This window comes from Strigops habroptila, chromosome 3 (genome assembly GCF_004027225.2).
Source record: "Strigops habroptila isolate Jane chromosome 3, bStrHab1.2.pri, whole genome shotgun sequence".
Taxonomy (NCBI): domain Eukaryota; kingdom Metazoa; phylum Chordata; class Aves; order Psittaciformes; family Psittacidae; genus Strigops; species Strigops habroptila.
The window spans coordinates 85,845,916-85,871,835 of NC_044279.2; the positions used below are offsets into that span (position 1 = coordinate 85,845,916).

At 40.2% G+C, this 25,920-nt stretch overlaps 1 protein-coding gene across 4 annotated transcripts in view; it reads right to left on the reverse strand.

Annotated features, from left to right (window-relative positions):
- BMP2K (BMP2 inducible kinase) overlaps nt 1-25,920 on the reverse strand; it is a 52,554-nt gene that overhangs the window by 10,816 nt on the left and 15,818 nt on the right. For 2 of the 4 annotated variants that reach the window (XM_030480734.1, XM_030480737.1), the window contains exons 2-15: nt 22,138-22,256; nt 20,962-21,067; nt 19,529-19,671; nt 19,121-19,242; nt 18,011-18,092; nt 17,219-17,351; nt 16,637-16,740; nt 15,324-15,403; nt 14,467-14,627; nt 13,237-13,412; nt 11,815-11,910; nt 11,048-11,235; nt 8,495-8,652; nt 3,461-3,574 (exon numbers count right to left, since the gene is read on the reverse strand). In XM_030480734.1, coding sequence (XP_030336594.1) covers nt 3,461-3,574; nt 8,495-8,652; nt 11,048-11,235; nt 11,815-11,910; nt 13,237-13,412; nt 14,467-14,627; nt 15,324-15,403; nt 16,637-16,740; nt 17,219-17,351; nt 18,011-18,092; nt 19,121-19,242; nt 19,529-19,671; nt 20,962-21,067; nt 22,138-22,256 — 1,782 coding nt within the window. The remainder of the gene's footprint in view (nt 1-3,460; nt 3,575-8,494; nt 8,653-11,047; nt 11,236-11,814; nt 11,911-13,236; nt 13,413-14,466; nt 14,628-15,323; nt 15,404-16,636; nt 16,741-17,218; nt 17,352-18,010; nt 18,093-19,120; nt 19,243-19,528; nt 19,672-20,961; nt 21,068-22,137; nt 22,257-25,920) is intronic. The other 2 variants (XM_030480736.1, XM_030480738.1) reach the window with 2 other exon arrangements.

Consider the following 25,920-nt stretch of genomic DNA (forward strand, 5'->3'; position numbering starts at 1 on the left):
GTTTCTGAAACTCAATGTTAACAAAGGATGTTACAACACATCAGCTGGCTAACAAAAAACTTGCATCAAAAGCTTCCATTCCAAAATGCTGACCACAGGAGGCAGTTCTTCCACTGTCACCATCCAGTGTTTCAGGCATTCAAGAACCAGATCTTGTTTTCCACATTTGGTGCCTGTCCTCAAGGCCCCATTACTGGCTATACAACTGTGCTTTCTTCTCTGTTTTTCCTAACATGTTTGCAAGGTTACTTCCATTTCTATCAGACTGAGCACTGGAATTCTCTCTCTAGCCAGTTTGCATTTCCAGCCATTTCAAGTTCTAAATCACTACTATTTTCCACACTTATGCATAAAATAGTGTGTACAGCAAGTTTACATGTAGTTCTTGTGAAAACAGTTTTATTGGGATATATACCACGTGCAGCTAACAGTAAGTGCTTCTACACAATCAACTGTTTTCCAATATGAGGAACCCAACAGTATGCTAATTCATTTCCCACCACTTTTTGCCCTCTGCACAGCACATCGAGTGACACAGATGTCATTGCTGGCTCTCCAAGCAGAATAGGCAAAGAAGCTCTGGTGGAAAAGCACCCTTAGTCCATCCAGCTCCAGGTTCTCCTTCCCAGTGATCCTTGCAGCAGCAGTGGCCTGAAATGCCCTCTCAGCTCCACAGGGAAAATCCTAAAGGCTCACCACTTGCAGCACTCCATGGTTCTTTCCAGCGATGATAGGAGGTTTCAGATGTCACCCTCTGCATCTCCCTTGCACCACCTTCCCAGACACACGTAAAGTTACCTGCTAACACTTACTTTGCTGGACTACCAGCACTTCATGTGAAATTAAGTCAAAAGATGATACACCACCTCCAGCTTCTTGGTGCTGTCTCACTCAGAGGATGGAAGATAGTTTTGTATTTAACTGCTTTTAGCAGAGAACCCTTAGGCCTCAGAGAAAAAATAAGTACTCTGGATGACTCTAAGCTACACTTCCACATACAACATTTATGAACCTGAGACCCAAGTCGCACAGCAAAAATAACCAAAGCAGAAAGACCAGAGTTCCAACCCCAAGGTTAGTAATACAGTAGAACACCTCTCCAATAGAAACTGTCACGTTTTAAGGAAGCAGAATTTTCTCTTTATTTTTAAATACTCTGTATTGGTAATACCCATCATCTCCTCACAATTCAAGCAGTCAAGATTCAGTAGTTAAACCAGGGTGAGTAATGATATTGCTCTGTAGTTGCATCGTTAGCAAGGAGGTGAAACTTCTGCTCAAACTAGATCAAGACAGGCTCTCACCCAAAGACTGGAATTGTGCTCAAGGTATTAAACCTCCGTTCCTATTCAGGCACCTTCCCTCTGATGTCCTGAGTAAGGTACACATGCAGCTTACTTCTCAGTTAAACCTTTTACTATCACAAGGAACAAACCAGAAAGAACATATTATACAAAGATGTGAAGTACAAGAAGAAATATTAAATCTTAGGGACATTTGCCAAGTTTGTCCTAGACAGCCCTCAACTAGAAATAAAATATGCCTAAGTCAACACTGCTCCCTTTTATTCCTCGTCTTACAACAGCTCATTTCAAGACATTCTGAAGAACTCTGTGGGGAAAACAAACCAGCTTTTAACAGACAGATCTTCAGATTTGAACATTTATCAAACCTGATTTGGTTGCTAAGTGTAACTCACTGTTAACACAATTAAAAATCCCTTCCTTGAAATCAAGCCAGTATGTACACTTATTCAAACTCTAGTTCCAAGTCTGCAGAAAAAAGGCTATTGAAAAAACATACCTGGTTTTTTTTTTTTCCTCCAGTAAAAGAGCCAACAATTCACAAGCAACTCAACATTTTTCAAGAAGTCTTTTTTTCAGGCATAACTCAATTGGTTTGTTTTTTTCCTTTTTTTCTGAAGAAAAGGCATCTCCCCTTGGTTTTTAGTACGTCAAGAATTAAAATTTAGATTACAAGTTACAAAAATAAAACATCCAACATAACACAGTGAAGCCATTCATTTACAATATAAGCTATATTGTAACTATCTGAAGAACAGCAATGAGCAAACACATTTCTAAGACCTAAAGTAAGGAATGAAAACAAATCATCCCATGACACGTCGGTATGAATACTCAAAAGAGGAGACTAAGTCACCATCTCAGATTAAGTGTAACTATTACTGTTCCTTTGGCATGTAATTTAGGGTCAGTTATACAATAAGGCAACCTCTTAATGAAGACTCCAGGGTAAACCCTTTCAAACTAGAAACTGCACCTACAAAGCAAATGTTCCTTCACTTCAGAACTGCTTTCACATTGTACCGAACTACTGAATATTAAGAGGATGACAAAAGGCAAGCTTTTCCTTTATGAATGAACAGAAGAAAAAGAGAAACTGGAATGCAGTAACATAGCAAACAGAATTAATTCAAGTCTTCCTAACAACAGAGCAGACATGGATGCAGAGGTATTTTCACAAATTGCCTTGCAGAATACAACAGTGTTATCCTGTTCACTCTTCACAAGAACACTTATAAGCATTAAGCAGCCCTAGTAGATGGCCTTCAGGAGTGCAAGATGAAAGCAAAAGGAAATACAGACCTAAAGTGATTTATTTTAAGGCATGTTATCTGAGCTTTTAAACTTCTACTAGAAGAGTTTTTACGAGCCACGTTAAGGCACCTTTATCACACAAGGACTCTCAACAAAACTTACGTAGGAGTCTAAGTGGTTCCATAAGTTATTGAAGCTCTTTCTACCATTTAACTGTCATGTAGGCTTGAGTCTGCCACAGGTATCAGTCTGCCACAGGTATCAAAAGCAATTATTGAAGTGTTGATCAAGCAAACGTTAAAACTGGCAATGAAATTGCAGGATGAGGCACGGTTACATGTTCAAAGACAATATTCACACACAGTGTTATTTTTACTTCCATCCAAGGTCAAACCAGTCAAAGCTGAGCTGAAACACAGTAATGAATCCCCTTCTCCCCTCCAAGTATACAGATCACAAAATACTTTGTTTGGACTCAATATAGACAGAAACTATACATTAAATGCAGCAGAAGCTTTACAGTCTTAGCTTAGCTAGAGAACTGAACCTGAGTTGAAAACAGACTACATGGGAATAGCAAGACTTGGTCTTAGCAAGTAATTTGCTTTTAGTAAAAGCACTTGTAGTTCCATGCAAGTGATTCATGCTGCACTGGTCCAATGTAACTGCACTGTGGAGACTACCTAGTCTGTACACTGTACAAGTACCAGGAGTTGGGCATGCAGAAGTGGGTTTTTGAGATAACCAATATTATTAAAAAAAATATTCGACTCATCTACTGTCATGAGGCAACATCATTCTTTGGTCATTTAACTGGATGTACATACTTCAACAGATACATACATATATATATATGTATGAGTGCACATATATGAGGTAGTGATGTTACAGATGTAACTTGCCTGGGTGAGAAATGAAAGGAACAGAACCAAAGGGATCTTCAGGAGGATTTTTCTGTGGAGCAGAATGTGCCTCCACATTCTTATCTGAAGATGCTGTCCTGTCCAGCAGCCTGTCTGTAAAATGAAACAAAAACAGAACAGAACAAAACATAAAATAAAATAAAAATGGCCAGTCTTATGCCTATGCAAAAGGTATCTACTGCATGGGGTGAGGGAGGAACACACTTGACAAGGAGATATTTTTTTTTATGTTTTAAAGATACCCTGTATCTTGAATTCATAGTTCTTGATCATTCAGGAAAATTCACCTGTACAAACCTCTTGTTAATCCCCCTGTTCCCAGCAAAAGCAGCATGGATTTGGAGATGCAGTGCTTTAAATGAGGCGCTCTCACATTATATGCAGCCTCCTTGCTCTGCAACAGAAACTATTTGTCCTCTGTGCTTTTGAGGTTTTCAAGTCAGAAACGCTACACTTAGTTCAAACATAGAATCATTCATTTTATCTCAGTTTTGGCCAGCCTTTGCCAGAAAAAGAGGAAAGTTGACAACCACAGCAAAACAGCTGGGAGTACTTTTTATTAAGCATGTAACATCTGTTAGTAATCAGAACCAATTTGAGTGTCATAATATAGAGAAACATGGCATCTGTTTTGTATGGTCTTCAACCCTTAAAACACAATTTGCATTTCCTTTTATAAAGAGACAGACAAAAGGTTTTTAACAGAGTCAGATATTTGAAGCACTAGGAATGGTAATGACAAGCCTTTCTGTCTAAGCTCTGATTCTAACATCGCTGCCAACTTAAGATCCAGCCCATCCAGCCCAACCACCACACCTTAACACAGGAGGGTCCAGCAAGGCCCAGCAGCCACTGAGCAGCACCTCTGAGACAACATATTGCACCTTCAGCAAACACCCTACATGCTCTATGCAGAAGACACAGCCTTCCACTTTCTCCCTTTCCCACAGCAAGCTGCTGCTCTTCCAAACCATTTGCAGTACAACCTTCTCGGCAATTTGCCACTGTGGAGAAGCAGCTCAACTACACCCTACTGCCATATCAAGACTGCATGCATGTTCTCCATTCAGTCCTTCAACACAGAAACCAGTAGGCTTTACTAAGACAACCACCAGGGACTAGAGAGCAAGCTCATCTCCCTCAGACAGATGCCCATTAGCCCTGTGTACAAAGCCCAGGAGTTTTGGAATTACACAGACAAGTGTTCTGTTCATATTCATGTTCATAAAGTGAATTGCCTTTTACCGACCAGTAGACTCTCCAAAGAAATGCAAGTGGGAGTTGTTCCATTACAGGCAACCCCTATGTAAAACAGAATCCCAACTGGGGGCTCCTAGTGTAGAGATTAAGTAGTTGCTCTCACCTCAACATATACATAATGGAATAGGCAGCAACTAACCAACATGAACAAGATTATCCTGCAGTGACACAGCCATGCAGGCAAGAACACTAGCAGAGATGCACCAACAACTGGCAGCTGGATGTTTTCTACAATCAGTTTTGAGCCCTGATGACAAAAACCTGCTGAGCATCACATCCAACAGCAGCACTTGTTCCTGATTTTGAACTCGCACTGCACTCGCTCCTCAGGAAGGGTTTGGTTTGGGGTTTTGGGTTAGTTTGGTGGTGGGTTTTTTTATTTGGGGGTGTGGGGGGTGTGTGTGTGTGTGTTGCTTTACAAATGCAGACTGAATCAGAGATGCTTTTGCTTTGTTATCCTTACTGTCTTGCCTCCAGGGGAAAACCCGGTTGACTGCTGCACAGTTTGCAGGCCTCCAAACTCTAGAATAACTTTTAAGGGTGCAACAACTTGAACTACCCTTTGGAGAGTCCTTGCAAATGTTGGCATGCAAGGCCATGCAAGTTCAAGCTGCCAGATGATGATCAGATCTCCCAACTTGAACAGCAGGGCCAGGGATAGTGGAAAACAAAATGGGTTCAAGTGCTAAGCATGCAAGAAAAATGAGGCAAAGTGAGAAAACAGAACGTTTCAGCTCCTCCATGGCACCCAGGTGTATACGTACCAGGACACACTTCCCTTGAAAACAAAGTTTAAAATTTGTCAATTCATCAGCTCTAAGGCTATTGGAAAAGGAAGAACCATTTTCCCAGTCTTCAGAGGCACAAGTGTCATCTGTCCACCTTGTAACAAGATCCACTTCTCTATCAGAAAGTGTTTGAGAGATAGACAGATGGGTCCTCCAGCTTCACACAAGCAGAAGTGTGGGAGTGTCAGTATTAGACTGTATCATGCTCCAGATACCACCTCCTTAAAATAAGAAGCCAAGTTTTCTTCCGCACCTCAGTGAGTAAACACGCAAATGCAGCCCAGACTGCTGCCAGAGACACAATCATGCACCGTGTCACACAGCAGACTCTTCTGTAGAACAGTGAAGTTATTCAAACCCATGAACAAGGAATCCAGCTGTTCCCATGCAAGTGAGAGGCCCAAGGTTCCTCAGCAGACGGCTCTCAGGACTTTCTGAAGTACAAGCGGCAGTTACGCACAAAGAAAGCCTGTTAAGAACCACAGCTCTTCCCTGCACACATGGCTCAGGTAGCTCCTTCACACTGTACGTACTACAAAGGAGATGGACCAAGAGCTTTGTAGGCTGTGGACCCATAGATGTCTCTGCTGAGGCACCAAGAGGATTCTGGATGCAAAAAGAATCTTTGCTCAATTCAGTGTGAAGGCTGTGCTGTATTTTTGCCCTGGTGAGAAAGGCGACTCGTTTTCTTGGCTCCCAACTCTGCACAGATTATGAAGTGGTTACAGGAGCTCTTTGTAAGAAATCCATTTCTTCACAACGATGTCAGAATCTCAGCATCATGTGTTGCTTCTGGACCACCCTTAATACCAATGATAACAACAAAACCAACAGAGAAACAACAGTGTACACAAGAACCAGGAACTCCATCATGTAACTCCATATCAAAACTCTCCACAAAAGGTGCTCAGTTTAGAAAGTTTCATTCAACTGCACGTTACATTTTACTGCAACTGTCATCTTTTTAATATGAAAACTTCCACAAAGTGTAAGCGAGGTATTCTGTTCTAGGAATTACCTCCCTTTTTAAAGGAAAAGTGATTAATCATCACAGCAATACCCATCACTACACACACTATGACATTTAGCTACTAAATGCATGAAGTCCAATAGTAATGTCAGCCTGACAAAAACTCATGACATCTGGATCCTCTAACGAAGGCTGTGTAGATTTCATTACTCATGTATTACTGTCAGGAATACAACAGCTTTAGAAATATTTGACAGATTTTAAAATAGTTATAATTTATGGATAAAGCATCAGCTCAACAATACAAACCAGGCTTTAGGAAGCGGGAAGAAAGGATTAGTGTTTTGAATGCTACTTAGTACTACATACCATCGCAGAAAGGCAACTTGCATAATGTTGTACATGAGTTATAAAGTACAGGAGAGCAACCAGGTTTAGTAACAGAAAAGGTAAGCATTTATTAAGCCTGTATCTTCAATTCTCCTTCCTCTAGATGACAAAATGATTTACAGTAAACTCAAAAACTGGTTAAAAAAATTAGCTAGTAGTAAACAGAAAATTTCTCTCGTAAGAGATAACCTATATCCAAAGAGAATAAAGCCTTGATCCTTAGGATACATCTGAGGAAACTCCAGGAAGTAGTATACAATTAAAGACAATTTTATAGGTATAAGCTTTAACTGTGCAATAAATCCCCCAATTTCTTGTTAATCCACCTAAGCTTGAGAAAGTATCAGTAGACAAAATACAAGTATTTCTGCTTTGACTGAAGCTAAGGCATTAGCACTGCAAGGCAAATTCGTACCTCTTTGGCACAAAACCCAAGTCTTAAAGCCTTTAATGGATGTATCTATGTGGAAACGCAACACACACAACTCTGAGATTAAAACTAGCAAGACTCCCCTTCCCTGGACGTCAAGCCAGAAGGCCTAAGAAGCTGGAACTGCACCTCATAGTATGCATGACCAAGCCTGCCATCTAGTGTGCTACTGATCTAGAGAGTCATTTTAAATTTTTGCACTTTCTGTATTCAAGTGACTAAAAACCCCTAATGCTGGTTATTACTATGAAAAACTATGCTGTCACATTTATTTTCTGATACAGCATATGAAGTTTATTGTCACATCTGGCTCTTCTGTGCATCGAATTACCTTTACTAAGAGCTGAGCCAAACTCATGCCCAAGTAGATTCTTTTTAAAACTTCAGATTATTTTCACACATGTAGTTCAAAAACTGGAGAATGGAATTGTAGTAGTAGTAAACTGTTCTTTCTGCTGGAGATATAGAGACAGCAGTTCCCAGCATTTAGCTTTAAGTTATTCAAGCCTTCACCAAGTCCAAACATTTGTATGGCTAAAAGATATATGTGGCACTTAGGAAGCATCCAAAATAAGCATGTGTTAAGCAATTAAGAAAAGGAAGTAATTCCAAGTAAAAAACATGGAGATAACTGACTTTAAGAGGAAAAAGTTTATTCAACTATTGCCATATCAGAACAATAAAGCAGCCTTTACATGTAGCCACCCATTGAAAAGGACATTACAAAACATTAACATAATGTGTTAGATCAATTTTCTTTCAGGCATTTTCAAAGGACAGATCCAACCCACAGAATCATCTGCTCTGGTTTGCAAGGAAAAAAGATGGAAAGGAATAAAGCAAGCAGCCAAACTTCTTTTCCTGTCTGACGACATACCTCTGCTGTTAAGAGCTTCTGACAACCAAGGTGACACAAGCAGTATTTACGAGCTAAGATATTACCATTTCTGCAGTATTTGAACCAGTAACTACTGATTTTAGATGGCGAGTTCCTATTGCACACGTTTTCGAAATGGAAAGCAAAGAAAGACAGGCCCAACTCCGCCCTCAAATGCTCAGAAAGAATGTTCTGTACACAGCCTGCATGGCCCTTGACAGGCCCTTGTGGGAAGTGCTGAGCAACTACAGAGCCCTTATTTACTGTGAAGCAAAATAAGCCTTCAAGCGTCCCTTACTTGATCTTAGCAGGTCAAATTCTCTGTCCAGCAGCTCCTCCTCTGTCAATTTGGAAAAATTGTCCTCTCCAAATGGGTTCCAGCCTGACATATCAGGTGGGTTACTGATGTTCTGCTTTGGGTAACTGGTGATTGATTCGGCATCAGGAATACCTGACCTGTAAAGTCAGTCATGGAAGCAAATAAACAGAAACATTACAGGATTATCAGGGTGACAATCTATGACATGCTTCACTATGCCAAAACATTACATACAGGTAAAACATATGCATTAACAGCTTAGCCCAAAAGCACCTGAAAGCTCATTTAAGAGCAAACAGATTGCTTGAAACATGTGGGTTTGATCACATCATTTCTGTACACAACTCTTGGACTTTTACCTTCCACTTCATTAATTATAGCTAAAGCACAGAATCCTTTAACAAGGCGACATGCAAGGGCAAAAACTGTATTTCACCCGTGGTCATTTCTATATTGCCATGGGAGACTGTCCTTGTGTTCCTCAGAAAAGCCTACTAAGCTTAAAGTTTTCATCAGTTCTCTTCATTTTCAAGTTATTTTTTTCTTGGCAGACACATTAAGCATCTTTGAATCCCACTTCCATCCAATTATTACAATTAACCAGTTGACAGCTTCTTAATTACAATTCTTAATTGTAATTCTTAATTACAATTAACAGTAACAGCTTCTGCTTGTGTTAGCCTTATCTACACAACTAAGGAAATCTTTGTTGACCAGATCAGTTTTTCCTTTCATGCATATTTTAGCAAACTATGTCTACTGCAATGCACTGTACTATGTCAAGGGAAAAGAAACTCATCGCCCCTTCCAGAGGGGCATGGAGCTGTTGGAGCACATCCAGAGGCCACAAGGATGATCAGGGGCTGGAGCACCTCCCGTATGAAGATGGGCTGAGAAAATTTGGGCCGTTCAGCCTGGAAAAGAGAAGCTGCGTGGAGACCTCAGAGCAGTCTTCCAGCATCTGAAGGGGACCTACAAGGATGCTGGAGAGGGACTCTTCATGACAGACTATAGCGGTAAGACAAGGGGTGATAGGTTCAAACTGAAACAGGGGAAGTTCAGGTTAGTTCTTCACTGTGAAGGTGAAGTTCTAAGTTCTTCACTGTGAGGGTGGTGAGGCACTGGCACAGGTTGCCCAAAGAAATGGTGAATGCTCCATCCCTGGCAGTGTTCAAGGCCAGGCTGGACAGAGCCTTGGGTGACATGGTCTAGTGTGAGGCATCTCTGGCCATGGCAGGGGGTTGAAACTGGATGATCCTAAGGTCCTTTCCAACCGAAACCATTCTGTGATTCTATGATTCTAAGACAAGAAGTCATATTTCTTGTTTGCAAGATCAATTTTATGCACTGCAAGATCAATTTTATGCATTGCAAACCACTGCTAACTCAGAGTCATTGACCTGAAACTGAGGAGCAGGGTCAAAATCTTCACCCAAATACACAGAAGAGCAACTGGAAATGTGCATATTTACTTCCAGACTGGAACAATTCCTTTCAGAAGTTAGTTGTGACTGAAGTACTCTGGCAATAGACCTGACCAAAGTACAGCTGGTAGGCCTCAGATACAGGCATAGAAGCGCAGGACAACACTCTCGCTAGGGATTAGACTGCGTAATTGGTGGGATGAAGCCAAAGTAGTCACAGTGAAACATGGTATTATATCAACCCAGCGTGCAGCAGGAAGATATTTTGCCTTTTATTCTTTCAACACACTATAACCTAGTAGATACTAAGAATGACAGCAGCACCCAAAACATGTAAGCCACACTACTCACTGAAAGCCTGTCTCACAACTGACTGCACCAAAGGCTGCAGCATTCCCACACTTGCAGAGGACTTCTCTTTAAATATAGTATGTATCAATCTATAACCTAGCTCATAGCACCAGTGAAACTGGACGAAGCTGTGATTTATTTTTAAAATCAGTAACGGAAGGGGTCTTTTACTCTACACTTTGTTTTTCATAAGAACTAATGGACAAGACATTCTTTATTAACCAGCCTAAGTCTGCAGGCCCCTGCAAATGGACTATCTCTCTGTTGACGTATACTCCATAATGTGAAGTGCTTAAGTCAGACCTCTAAGTCAGACCTCAACAAACAAAAGAGTTAGAAGCCCTAGCAAATAATTGCCCTCTATAAGGCCTTTCTTCAAAGAATGAGATGACTTCCACACACCCGTAACTTCATTCAACTGACCATCCTAAGCAAAGTTAGGATGGTTAGCAGTCAATTCCTGGAATAAGTCCATGAAGAAGAAAAAGTGAAAGATGGGTCCTTTAAGAAGTTGTACCAGAATCATCTGTTAACAAGTTGTGTCCCGCTTTCCTCCCAAAATATCCTTTACCATTAAACATCAAATATCCAACTGCTCTTAAGTAACACTTCCTACTTCCTCCTTCTTACTACTTCCTAGTAACTTGCTTCCTACCGAAACAAGTAATTTCTGAGGAAATTACTTAGCAGTGCTCATCACAATTAAGAATATGTGCAGTAAAGTAACCCTTAGGTACATCTATGTCAGAATACTTGCCTGCTTGCAGGGTAGGGAGAATCTGCCACTGTTCCAGCACGCACTGGCAGTGACCCGGGGTAGGAGATTAAGGCTGGTGAGAAGTCTTGAGGAGAAGTGATATATTCAGGAGATTGTGCCTGTTGTGACCGCTGTTGCTGCTGAGCAAGCATCTGCTGCTGTAGCAGAGCCTGCTGATATTGCTGCACCTAAGATAATGATTGTGTTACTAAAATTCACAGAGGCCAGTGTAAATATCTTCTGCTCAGTAACACCACCAGTCTTACAGCCAAATGTGCTAACAGCCACCACACTCCAGAAAAGCTTAGTAGCTTCAGCAGAAGCAAGAAGCCAGACCTGCCCATTGTACAGGTAAACAACTGCCCTAACAGGTCAGTGATACCATTTTTCTCTTTCAACATACTACCACTCAGTTTTTTGCCATTATTGTAACACACTGAAGCACTAAGTAGTTAGTTTTCATCATACCCTATTCTTAAATAATAATAATCAAAATTTCAGTACAATTTCTCTAGAAATTGATTATGCCAGGTAGCTTTCTGCCTTTTAAAGTAGGCATTTGATGCCACCATGCCTTCTATCACTTTGGGTTAGCTCGCTCTACCCCCCAGCTGAATATCATTTTAGATGCTGAACTACACAATATTTACCAAATTCACAGCTCATTACAACTACTCACAAACTTTTCTTACTGAATCTTCACAACAGACTTCCAAACACAGCTTGTATTTTAAGATTGTACCATCCATGTTCCATTCCTGACATACCATAGCAGGGTATTGAGATTGGGAAGGTTGCTGCTGGTACACAGACTGCATCAACAGCTGCTGTTGGACCATCTGCTGGTGCATTGCTTGTTGATACTATAGACGAAAAGAAGAAAACAGCTTTAATAAGTCATGATCCCCCCTTTAGAAATACCCAGATATTTAGAAGCAGCATCAATTAAAATCACTTCTGTGACTCAACAGCATTTTCCAGTCAAGATATCACATAACCAAGAATCAGCTTGCAATTCAGCCTCTACATTTTAATGACTGTGTTTGGAAGCTTTTCTATTTTTGGGTTTTTTTGGTTTTCCACCCACCCACCCCTCCCCCCAATTAATACCAGCCTGTTTAACCAGAAATTAAACTACATATTCAGCACTGCCTTTTCTAAGGCAGGCCAATTACCATCCCAGCTTTTGCCACCTTCACCAGTACTAAGGTCCTTTGGAAAACACATCAGCTGTGCTTTAAAGCAGCCCAGCTTCTCAACAGGGTTAAAAACCAAAAAAGTCACAGCAGTAAGCATCTTGAAAGGATCTGAAAGTTCTCATTTGACTTAGCTGCTCCTTTGTAATGTTTACAGTTACTTATGCTACACAACTTAAGCAATTACACCTGACTGTATGCAAGCTGGACGGTGTCACCACATGTGGTATCCATTAAACATCCAGGCAGAGAGAACAACTACAAAAAGGAAGCTCTTCACTGACCAAAAGAAACTGAAGAAAGCAAAAAATACCAAAATCCTACTCAGATGGTGTATGTACAACCCTCTACTGCAAGCATAACATCATCATCTAGATAATTCCTAACATTCAGGTGCCAAACAGGGACTCTTCATCAGGGACTGTAGCAATAGGACAAGGGGTGATGGGTTCAAACTGAAACAGGGGAAGTTGAGGTTAGATCTAAGGAAGAAATTCTTTACTGTGAGGGTGGTGAGGCACTGGCACAGGTTGCCCAAAGAAGTGGTGAATGCTCCATCCCTGGCAGTGTTCAAGGCCAGGCTGGACAGAGCCTTGGGCAACATGGTCTAGTGTGAGATGTCCTGCCCCTGGCAGGGGGTTGGAACTAGATGATCTTAAGGTCCCTTCCAACCCAAACCATTCTGTGATTTATCTCCAGCACATTTATGCACGTACAAAACCTCTATTTGGGCCACACAGTGATGATTCAAAGCAAGACAGGGTTCAGGGTCAAACTGCAAAAGCAACTTCCAAGGATAAGCAGTACAGTGCCTATGAAGAGACAAATCAGAGGAAAAGAAGGGGCAGGAGCAACAATCCCTTGCTCTCTCTCCTAGCAGGAAAAAAACTAGGCAGCAACAGCAGATGTATTCAACCAGCACACCATTTAAAGCATTATTAACAGGCATAAGAGGTGTCTCTTAGAGATGTGTCTAATGGATTCAACTCGTACCTGCTGAATATAAGCATCCTGAATCGTAGGTTGGTGCTGGTGATGCAGATGGTGCAGCTGCTGCAGCCTCCAGTCACCCTGCTGCAGCTGCTGGAGAACTCTGTTCTGCTGCGGGGGGTGCTGGTTGGTCCCTTGGGACTGCAGGATTTCTTGTCTGTTCCCTGGTCGCGTGGTTCCTGGGATATTCAGACAACACTACTGACACACTGATCTCTAAAGTTTAGCTAGAGAGCTCCCTGGCAGTTAACTGCTTTATATAAGGCTTCGAGGTGAAACAATTTATCAGCATCCCTTCCCAGTTTGATAATATACTTCCAGGCCTGCCAATGTACGATTTACAATTCAGAGATGTGGGAAGTTTCCTTTGGTGTCATGACACAACAAGCTGGGTTCAAGACTTCTATTGTACTGACACTTAAGTTGTACCTTCTACTTTCTCAACCCCTAACGCTCCACCGTCTAGTAGTTGTTTATACCTGGGACACTGATTGGATGCTTTCCCCATACCATGCCTAAGCTACTCTTCCAGCACTGTAATACACACATACCACCACCAAGCGCAACTGGGAAAGTATTCAAGATATAGCTATTTAAGTGAATACTGATCAGAGCCATAACTCTTTCTGAATGAGATAAAAACAAACTCAAAGGATTTACTGAAAACCCATTTCACCCCATTTAACCTATTCTCCCTCAATTACTCCTCCATTGCCCCTCTGCTGCATTCCCAGTGCAAAGTGAAATGCATCAGTCAGTCATCAGGGAAGTGAAGTTTCAACACGGCTTCAGGCTACAAACACCACCAACATATTGTTGGTATCTCATGACTTATTGAGGTACAGGGAAAGTATTTCTCCTACTACAATGAAAGCAGTTTATTACAGAACTCAGTACTTGAATTGGCTCAGTACTTTCCGTGAATTATCTGAAAGTCAAGACTGAGCATGAACTTCTCATGTCCACAGTGGAAAAGTTAATTCAAAATCAGTGTTAAGCACAATGAAAAAACCATCTTTCCTTCTCAACCATTTGCATTCAGTTTGTGTGGCACCTGGTCAAGCTTACTACTCGCACATTTAGTCTTTTGGAAAGGACAAAAGTTGTTTTTTGGCAGATAAAAAGAAAAAGCAGATTAATTGGAGTTTTAAATGTTATCCCTACTAGAGCAAGAAGGAAAATAAAATGCTTTTTTCATTTATTTTGGTCCACCCTTAGACTTTGTAATATTACCTTTTTGCCCATGATTACCAAATTCACCAGGAACTTGTACTTTGACTGGAGTTGCTGAGCTCTGGATGGTCAGCACACTAGAAGTGACAGTGCTTGAATTGGCCTTTGGTCTTTGTCGTGGTGCAATTGAGGTTTCTGTTGGTCCAACAGTATCTGTTATTCTGAAATGGCAAGTTTTCCCATACGGGAGACTTGGTAAAAAAGGACTTTCTTCAAATTAGATAAGAGTTTCTCTTAATAGCTCAGTTATGTCTTCACCATGTGCTACTCTCTACTTCCGAGTTCCATTTTATCAACTTAAAATTTGCTTCCTTAACTTCCCACTTACCACCCACAGCAGCCATAGGATACATGACTGCTGCAGAACATGATTCAGACAGAGCTGTGTAACAGCCTTATTCCCAAGAGGACCATGACACTACATGAGATTTCTCTGTGTAAGCTTTCCTCAGTTCACAGCACTGAGTGGAAGTTAGGGCCAGTGTTTGAGTCAGCAATCCTAAAACTAGAGATATGATTACTGTTCATATGCACTGGAAATTAGTTAAGAAAATATCTGTTAAATCAACTCATTTCTACTTTTCATTAGAGATTTAGCCTCTAGCAGTTGTAACACCCATAAACTGCTCCAAACATTTGCATCTTCCCTGAAGTACTTCAGAGCTGTATAACAGTCTGCCAGGGTAATAAAGATGCTCAAAACCAAACTACTTCTGAGGTTTAATCCCATTATCAGGTTATAGTACAGGCATTTTTGAAAACTGTCCAACTGCTTAAAAACACTAATTCACCACTGATTTTTTTTTTGCTTGATGATATTAGCAAAAAGAAGAAGTGAAGCCACGTTCACTGCTCACCTTGCTTTTATTTGGCTTTTTCTAGCAGCTGCCTCACTAGCTGTCATGGGTTCAGGGAGAGTTGAAGGGACAGGAGAATTCTTGGGAAAAATAAATTTGAATAAATTAAAAAAAAACAAAATCCTGAAAGAAAAAAATCATTACATATTGAAGAGGAACACTTGGGTTCAAGTTTTTCATGTTACAAGGCTTCATGCAGAAGCCTTGCATGAAGATTAGAAGTAGATTAGGCTGTAGATTAGAAGTGCTGTAATTTAACAGTACCTCTGTGTTCTCTCATCTGTCACATAAGTACAACAAAACCATGACTGGTCTGACTTCTGTCAACTATTTCAATTACACACGACCAACCATCAACAACAAATTATAACATTTTCCCCGAATGTCTTCTTGTGATTGCACAGAACAGAGACTTACTTTAGCCTCAAGTTCAAGAACTAAACTAAGGCCTAAACTTTGTGTGTACCAACAGCAGTTTTTTAGCCCGCTCAGCTCTCCCACCACATCAGTAACTCAAAAGAGCCATGCAGCATCTAAGCTTCCTTAGTCCTTTAACTTATCCCCATCTCAGTCAAGTTCCTGAATGAACTGCATTTCACCTAAACCACAGTTTATCAAGGGGGGGGGTGGTGGAGGGAAATGAGAAAGGGAAAAGACAGGCATACTTCTGACTTTCCCTGGAAAAAATAACCTGCTGTCAAAGTCATGATGTGCCCTCAAATTCTACTGCACAGCAATTAGATCTGTGAATGAGATCATCTTGGAGAGAAAGTTCAGGCTTTCAAAGTTCAGCCTCACATGGACAGTAAGGATAGGACTGCAGACTAACCAAGGCACTATGCCATGTGCCTTCCAGCTCAATGTAGTCCTTCTAAGGGATTAACATAATTCCTAAGGATGCTAAGGTGTTAATCCAGAACAAACATAAGCGTTCTTGACACTACAGTTACAACATTAAACCTTCAATTGTCAACAAGATCTGTAGTGTATTTCGTATTAATTGTATTAGACACAAGATAAGTAATGGTTAAGACAGCAAGTCAGGTATTCGTGCACAATCAATATAATTTATGAAGCTATGCCCTCCAAATTAAAAGATTATTTGTTTAGACAGCTAGTACTGCATGTATGCACCAGCAGCTTGAAGAGCTCTACTCTATGTTTTAAATTGGATTTATATTTAGGAACAAGGTTTATGAAGAAATTGACATAATCTCTCAGCTGGTTTGATAACACTTTTCTCAAAGCTACCTACAAAATACACTAAAAATATAGACAACATTAAAGACTTACAATTAATTATTATTACTTACATTAATATTAGACACTGGACAATCCTTTTTGGCAAGTTTAAAGGCAAAGTAAGATACTTGAAAGATATCAGGTCTCTGTTCTTGATCTGGTTCAAGCATATATCCTGCAAAAATTGGCAAGACCAAATTATCACTATTGGATATCAAAAAGCCCGTTGAGTCAGCGTGCTACCAGCAGGAAGAAATTCAGCAGCTCTGCCAAATGAGCTTACCCTAGAAAATCAGTTTTATTGTTACGTTGGATAGGGTTTTTGTTTTGGGGTTTTTATGAATACTTTTTGTCAAGTCAATAGTTTCTAGGGTCAAATACAATTAGAGAAGATGTACGTTGTTTGGTATTTTGACACTCAGTTATAGAAAGGGCAGATAAACTGAAATAGTAATTAATAGCTTCAGAGAAAAATGACTTATAACCAACTCATGGTGCTAGAATTTTCTAGGGTTAATACAAAATTCAATGTAGGTAAGAGAAGATTCGCATATCTAACTACATCAGGCTATGCTTCTACATCATCTCTTGTGATGATCGGTGTTTTATTTGACTTAGTAGCAAAAGAATTGTCATGCTGCCCAGATACTTACTTATCAAACAGTGTATACTATGAGAGTATCGGGAATTGTCTGGAATAGTAAAGCTTCCATCGCAAATAGCAACTTGACTTTCTCCAAAGGGAAGTGAAAAGAAACAAAGTTTATAAAGCAAGCAGCCAAGTGCCTGTGAAAACAAATACAGGCACTGTAAAGGGATGAGAGTAAGACTTCTACACAATAAAGCAGCACCAACAAGAAATAAACTGCATCCTAGCTACAGCTGACCCTTCCACTGTTATGTAGAAGCTGCATTATGAAACACTCCATTGATGTGACAAGCTGATATATAAAACAACGCTAGAAAGGCTTTCTTTCCCACTGATTCCTATGCTAAACAACAAATTACCAAAATCAGAGCATACCCCCAGAGCTGCATTCACATTGTTGTATCACCCAGAGACAGCGCTAGCGTTTCTGCTGAATTTAGTCTTCATTTACGTCACTGCACATCACTTAATACAAACACCTTTCCCTATTATGCTGCCAACAGACTTCCACGAGAAGTCACTGGAGACTATCAAACAGTAGCTGGAGTGGACAAAAAGGAAACAAATTCTAAATCACGTCCCACTTAACTCAAAATAATCATCACACATGGCATTCACTTTATTTACAGCAGAGCTAAGTACCAAAGGTACCTCCACCATATTCTGTATTGTAGAGCTGCATGATATATTTCCCTGTCAAAGAATTAGTTTTTCATTTAGTATATGCTGCTTTTAGCTTCCCACACACCCCTCCTTCATTAGTTCCATATTTCATAGTACTCAATTTCTTGCTTACCCAGATATCTGCCTTGGTAGTAATTGTTTTTCCTCCATAAAGATTGATCATTTCAGGAGCTCTGTATGACAGTGTTGTATACCTAGGAGTAAGTAAGTGAAAGAGGACACTGATGAACAGCATGCCTCGGAGCTGAAAGCATGTTTTCCTGCATCTGCCACGCACACACACTATTCACACCCAAGTTTCAGATACGTGCCTGGAATTGTATTACTCAAGCCAAGTCACTTACTGCATTTGCAGCACCATAGAGAATATCTGGGGTAGCAATATAATATTAGCATGCATAATAATAAATATTGAGTCACCTAAATTTGCTTTTAATGTTATTTCCCTAGCACATAGACTTTTGCAAGAATCGCTACACTTAAATATTGCGTTAGCCAATCATTCAGAAGATGTAATGGAGGAGTCCTACAAGAATATTTCCTACCACATATTGAAACATACAGAATGTATACTTCAAAAAACTAACATCTCAAAATAATTACTACACTGGTAGACAAAGTGGTTTTCAGAGCTGGAAAAAAAAAAATCCAAAAAACTCTATCACTTTATAACTCGAGAACAAGTAGCCTGTATTTATTCTTATGCAGTAATTAGCCCAAAGGGGCAAAACCAAACTTCTACATGTTTTCAAAAGCATGTCTTTAATAAAAGTTAAAATATTTCTCTGCTCAGCCTTAGAGAACAACCATGGACCTTACTCTGTAAGTAAGACTCTACATAAACCCATTCCAATGCTTATTTTGCATCAGTTCTTTTTCTCTCATACCATTAACTGTATTAAAATAGCATTAACTTAAAATACCAAACTCCTAATATGGTCAGTAGCCAGACATATTTTTGAACGATTTAGTTTCAGAACAGCATGTTTTTTTTCAAACAGCTTTATTCTTCAGAGTCTCAGTTTTGCAAAAACCATCTGTGAGCAAATGGAAGAAATCTATGTTACCAAATAGTTTTACTCTATTTATGTCAACATTAGTTCAAATTCAACCATTAAGTTCAATTCACATTAGTAAGATACAAGTACACTGCAGAAGAACACATGGAGTTTGCCAGCAGCACAATCATTGCTTACAATAAGCCACTTAAAAGTGAACTTACTTTTTAATTTCTTCTTCAACCACATTAACACCATCTTTTTGAGGATTAAGATATTTGTTAGTGGCACTGCCAAAGTCACAGAGGACATAGTTGCCACTATCGTTTAACAATATATTCTCCACCTTGAAAGGAAATCAATACATAGAAACATCAGATGAAAATCACAGCATTAATTTCCAAGTTAACTGTTACTATGTGTTCTCACACACAAACATGGAAGTTATCAGTAAAATCAATTGACAGCCTTGGCATTAGCAATAAGTGATGTCTTACAGTTTAGTCTCTCCACTAAGGGCAAGTGTTTCCCTAACTACAAGTCAATCTTAGTGAAATACCTCCTATATTCTCTATCCTTTTTCAGTAGATCATTGATTTTAACTTATATGTTCCCTATTATTAGGTTCATACCTTTAAATCCCGGTGAACTACAGGTGTTTTGCACTGATGCAACCGCGCGACAGCTTCACAGGTATCACAAAATATTCTCATTACTTCTGACTCAGTAAAGCCGGTCTGCAGACGCTGATTCATCTGATTCACAACTTGCCCAGCTAAAGAAACAGGGCAACTTTTTTGTTATTAGCTCCTATCATGCACAGAAGTAATCACTTAACGACATGCAAAAAGCCCACAAATAAGATGTAACAAAGTTTTCCACAATCACTGTATTTAAATAAAACAAACCTGTTTTTCCACATGTGTACTCTTGTATCATCACAGATAGAAGAATTACTGTCTCAGGTAACTCAGTACCTGCAGGGCCTTGGTAAGCATTCCATCTAAACAAGGATGCTTTGAAAAAGACAAGCCTAACACTGTCATTGACAGTTGACATCGACATGGCTGTTTAGCACTGTAACTGAGAAGAGCACTACTAGGAGGGAATCAGAAGTGAGTTCCCATAAGGGTACAGAAATTCACCCATAAAGCAGGGTAGAGGGCAAAAACATGGTCACTACCTTTCAAGTTATCTCCTTATTCTCTTCCCCAAAACTGTCCTTGGCTCCTTTGCACAAGCTGTAGTGTTTACTGCTTCTGTTGCAAATAGAAGCCATGTATATCTCAACAGAAAGTATCCTTTGAGCATTACAGACAATGCGGTGAGTTTTCTTTCTAGTCTCAAAAGATTTGCTTTCTACTTGCAGCATTTGCCCCAAAATTTCCAAAATCACATATTTGGGTTAACCGCCATCTTGTATTATGAGGTCAGGGCCTAGTTACCCTACATTTTAGATTAACTTCAGAAGTTAAATTCAATGGCAGGTTTATTCTAATGCACGTGTGAGGCAGGAAGAAACTCATGTAGAAACTACCTGGTTTTACCTACTGTTTGAAAAAGTTACATTGTGAAGTGGGACCACAAGACTATTATTTATTCTTCACCAGCATTACCAACACTAACTATGCTATGGTCATTTCTACCAAGTCACCAGTCAGGTGAGAGTAAAGCATCTTTAATGGTTATCTAAAATAAAATCAACAGAGGCAGAACAGCAGTGAAAAGCTTGCCAATCTTTCCTATTGATTTCAGCTCTAGCTACAGGCTGATTAGCACAAACCACGGCACAGAACAACTTCACTTCATACTTACACAAATCATTTCCCTGTTTCTAATCCTACTTAATTACAAAGTCATGTGAAACCAACTGGTACCTTTTCTCAGGGTTCAACAGCTATGTGCCTAAGTAACAGTGCAACACAAAGAACTAGCTGGATTCCAGCTCTGAGATGAAAATGTTCAAGGTCTGTATTATGGGAACAATTCTACATATAAATCCTAGGTGATCAATACAAACATATTCCCTGCATTCACTCTAAAAAACAAAGGAGTTGACTCTTACCTCGACAGTACTCCATAAGAATGAGCACCTCCCAAACATTGTCACTTATGGAGTTAACAGCACAGTCCAAATAGCTCACAATATTCTTGTGCCCAGACAACTCTTTCTGAAAAAGAAAATACACATTACACATGAGCACGGAGAAAAATAAACAAATAAAAGATAGTACAGGTTTTCAGACAACTCTTTATCATTTCCAGTCATTAGCCTGTGCCCCACATTCAGTAGTCCTGAAGTATCACCACAAACCCAGAACATAAGGTCATCACTGCCAGCAATGTCAGTGACTGCTGCACACCAAATACAATCATTATTCAGAAATGAACATTTAGGTGTTTCTTGTTGGACAGTGCAAAAACATCTCAGCTACTCCATTCTAAGCCAACGTTGGCAAGTAGTAATAGCTACAAGCCTTTATATGGAGGAGATATGCAAGAAGCAAGCTACTTGTGCCCATCCTAAGCTGAAGTAAAAAAAGAGTCTCACAGTTCTTAAAAAAATCCACAACTGTTGCAGTCTGAATGAGTAGAAGTTATTACACAGAAACAACTGAAGCTGTCCCCAAGGGAAACAAACAAGAAAAAAAGAACAACCCAACAACTTTTCAGAGCCACTTTAAATGTGGAATTAAACAATGTTTATTTCACATCTGACTATTTAAGTGTTCCCATCTGTATTGCAGAGGTCCTGCCTATAAGGTAACTTGAGGTTAAGCCTAGAAGTACTTCTTATATCAAATAACTACGTAGGTGCTGCTATGATTAGAACATGTGTAAGCTAGAAATACATGAGGGTGGAGACAAATACTCTTCTTAGTATCTGACAGAAGGCAACATAACAGATTTTCTCTTGCCTAGTCAGCACCACTCAGTTAATGGAGCTGTGGTACACAGAGGCCTTGAGAATTTAAGTGATGCCTGCAGAATTGCAAGGAATTTCTTTCGCCTGGGAACCAGCTGTACTGACCAAATAGACAGCGGCATCAATTTTGTAACTGCTTTAGAAGCTAATCATGCACTAACCCTGAACTCAGCATTAGTTTCTGAAGCTAGAAGTGCAATATCAGGACCACAAAGTCAAAAGAGAAGGTGGTCTAGAACCCATTTTTATTGACAAGGGATTTGGTGTACGTTACAAATTAATACAGTCTCCAGTTACAAATAATGAGCTTCTTACCATAATTGTAATTTCTCTCTTACAGATGTTGAGATCCGGCACATTATTAACATACATTCGTTTTAGCGCACAACGTATCCCACCGTGGGTACGCACCAGAAAGACAGTTGAGAAGCCACCTGGAAAGAAACAATTACAAGCAAATGAAGCTACCCAAGTTTTTGTTATTCCTCTAGCCAACATCACTACACACTAAGAAGTGAATAAGAAAGTCTATGTCAGTCATTGAGCAAGGAGTAACAAGCACTTTGGAAGTTATAAAAATTTGCTGCCTCAGTCTGTTTCACATAGGTCAAGTATTGTTGAGGAGGAAAAAAAACAAAAACAAAGCCCCAAAAAAACCCAAAAAATCCAAAACAATCCAAAAAAGAAAAAAAACCACACAAGACATAAGAATTTTGCTATTTTGTTAGCACATCGAACAAAAATCTTTTAAAAGCATTTTCAAATTCAAATAAAATTATAAAGCCTAGTGTGAATTCTGTGTACTCAGGTATCAACCCTGAAGTACTTACAGTCATCCAGAAACCACAAAGTGAAGGCAACATCCAGATCTTCAGAATTCCTACATCCCCCAATACTTGATAAAGGTTAATATTAACTCTCTGAACCTACATTTTACAACATAGAAATTAAAACACTAAGAAAATAGAAACATGGAAAGACACTGAAGAAGTCATGCAACTTTCTCAGCATAGCCTCAAAACAGGTAGAGCCTCCCAAGCAGGGTTTTTATTCAAACCCATCCTAAACACACAGTTAATTGTTTTCCCCCAATCAGACCCATCAGAAGCCTTCTTAGCACAACAGCAGCAGCAACTGTGAGCCATGTACTTGAGCCCACCTCCCAGCTTCCCAGTATGAGGTTTTTCTTTTTCTCTTCACTAGTAGAGAAGAATCAAACAGGCAGGAATTACACACAGAAGCCAAGTGAAACAACCTACACAAAGTACTTCCAAACAGGCAAACTAAAGGGAAAAACACCACACTCAAGTTTTATCCATCTCCTGTTAGCTTTAACTGATGCTGGAGGCCTCCAGCAGATGCCATTCCCATCCCCTCCAGGTTCTCACGCACAGCTTTGCCACAGGTTTAGGAAATCCACCTTCTGGAAGAGCCCAAACTTTCAACCCATACTTTCTCTAACTGGCTGCTGTAAGCCAGCTATTACCATGGGAACTTTCAACTAGTGCAAACACTCGGGGCACAATCAGGCCAGAAGTATGTGCATTAAAATGATGGCATAACGAGGCAGCCAAGTGAAATGCACGTGCTTCATGTTTCCTGATGTAATCTGCAAACAGCATTTATTAAGTATAATTTGACACAAGTCTCAAGTGCTTGAACAAACGTGCACGTAATTTACAACTGAAGAAGCTAAGTTTTATTAGGAACTTTTCTTGAAGATTAAATATTTAATTGGTTTTTAACTTAATTGCTCATTTAGCCAAGTGAGATGCTATGCTCTCCAAAAAGAATTACTGCCAATTTTAATATAAAACCCTAAATTCTGCAGAATTGTTAGACTTAACCAAGTTTATATAGGGCCTTCCCAAAACATTAAGAGGACACGGGCACTTAAGTTACTCAAGCTCTAATGCCAAACTCCAACTGGAGCTGAAATGATCTTATACACTCCCCTAATACCAGCCTGAGGGATTATGTCAAGGCCTTCGTTAATGGAAGATTTTCTTGTACTAACCTCTCTTTAAGAGGAGACTTTTTAAAGCACCAATACCTGACCAAAAATATAAAACAGTACTTGGGTAAGGCACAGAAGTCTAATGATGGGAAGACAAAAATCACTTTTTGTCTTTTTAACCAGTTTTATAGCCTTAAAATTCTATGACTAGCAGGAAGAGAAGAAGAAAAAGCCGGATTTCAAGTTTCCCTAACACTTGTTTTTATGTAACCAGAGCAGACATGACTGGGTAAAACCAATCAGTAGTAAGCAGTGAAAAACATCTAAATACTCAGCCAACTGCTTTCCTTGCCATTAGGTGGCAATCTTAACCAATACTTGAACTCTGCAAGGGCCATAAAAGCAGGCTAATTCCCCATTTTGCCAAGAGGGAGATATGTGACCTTGAATGGTTTTGCATTTGCAAATATCACCTCTATGAAAATCCTTTCATCAGAGTCAAGTGGCATAACTCTGAACAAAACTTTAGTAACTGTACTAATACTTACAAGAAAATTAATAGTCACCAGTGTTCTGGAAATCTTAATCCAGCAAAACCCTGAATCATTAAACTTTCAACCTTTTCAGTTGTTTCTGATGTTAAACTTCTCACTGAAAGCACTGCAATAATCAGTGCTGTACACATTCACAGAATCATAGAACAGTTTGGGCTGGAAAGGACCTTAAGATCATTTAGTTCCAACCCCCTGCCATGGGCAGAGACACCTCACACTAGACCATGTCACCCAAGGCTCTGTCCAGCCTGGCCTTGAACACTGCCAGGGATGGGGCATTTACCACTTCTTTGGGCAACCTGTGCCAGTGCCTCACCACCTTCACAGGAAAGAACTTCTTCCTTAGATCTAACCTGAACTTCCCCTGTTTCAGTTTGAACCCATCACCCCTTGCCCTATCACTACAGTCTGTGATGAAGAGCCCCTCTCCAGTATCCCTGTAGCCCCCTTCAGATACTGGAAGGCTGCTCTGAGGTCTCCACGCAGCTTCTCTTCTCCAGGCTGAACAGCCCCAACTTTCTCAGCCTGACTTCATATGGGAGGTGCGTCGGCTCCTTATCGGTCTCCTCTGGATTTGCTCCAACAGCTCCGTGTCCTTCTTATGTTGAGGATACCAGAACTGCACACAGTGCTCCAAGTGGGGTCTCACGAGAACAGAGTAGAGGGGCAGGATCACCTCCTTCCACCTGCTGGTCACGCTCCTTTTGATGAGGCCCAGGACATGGTTGGCAAAAACTGTATCCTGGTTCAGGATATTCAGGAAAGCTCTTACTAAACATTGCTATCTGCAGGGAGGGGTGGGGGGTGGGGTGGAGATGAGTACATACACAACCTTGTCCTACACAGAAACACACCCAGAATAATGAGTAGTTGTGTTGCCCAGAGACTGAAGATTGCAGACTGAACAGAACCACACTTCAACGTGCCTGTCAGCAAAGGAGCTGCCATTTCACCACCATTTTCAGAAGCTGAAAAAAATTCTATTATCTCCTATCACTGAAGGCAGAAAATACATCCTGTTTTCCATAATGCAATGCATTCAAAGTACATTAAAACAAAGCTGTCATAAGCTATGGCACATAAGAATACGACAAGGAAGTTCCAGATGTTAAGCCACCCTGTTCTCTATGCCCTTCCATTCTTCACCACCCATCATGACAACTCTGGTTGCCTTCTTAAATTCCCAATAGATACACTCTCCAAAGCATCCCACAAGCATCTTCCCATCTTCCCATGGACAAGAAACACCACAGCATGCTGCAGTTGGGCCCAAGGCTGGTATGCAAGCACTGACCAGCATATTTTCTCACCTACTGGGCAACAAGCAATAGCTTTACCAACTTTGAGGCCTTTCCATTAAAAACCGACACAACTTCGAGTGCTTTTGTTTGTAAGAGTACCAAAATTTACAGTACCTGTGTTTGAAAATTGACAGAAAAGGCCAGTGACCAAATGTAACAGCCTGGTGAACGGCCTATGTGCTCAGGCTGTCAACAGGTCATACAGTCATACAGTTACATGATCCTCATTCCTCTGAGCTGTCTCAGTATTTCAGTGTAGCAAGCCCTTGAGCTTATTTGTCAGATA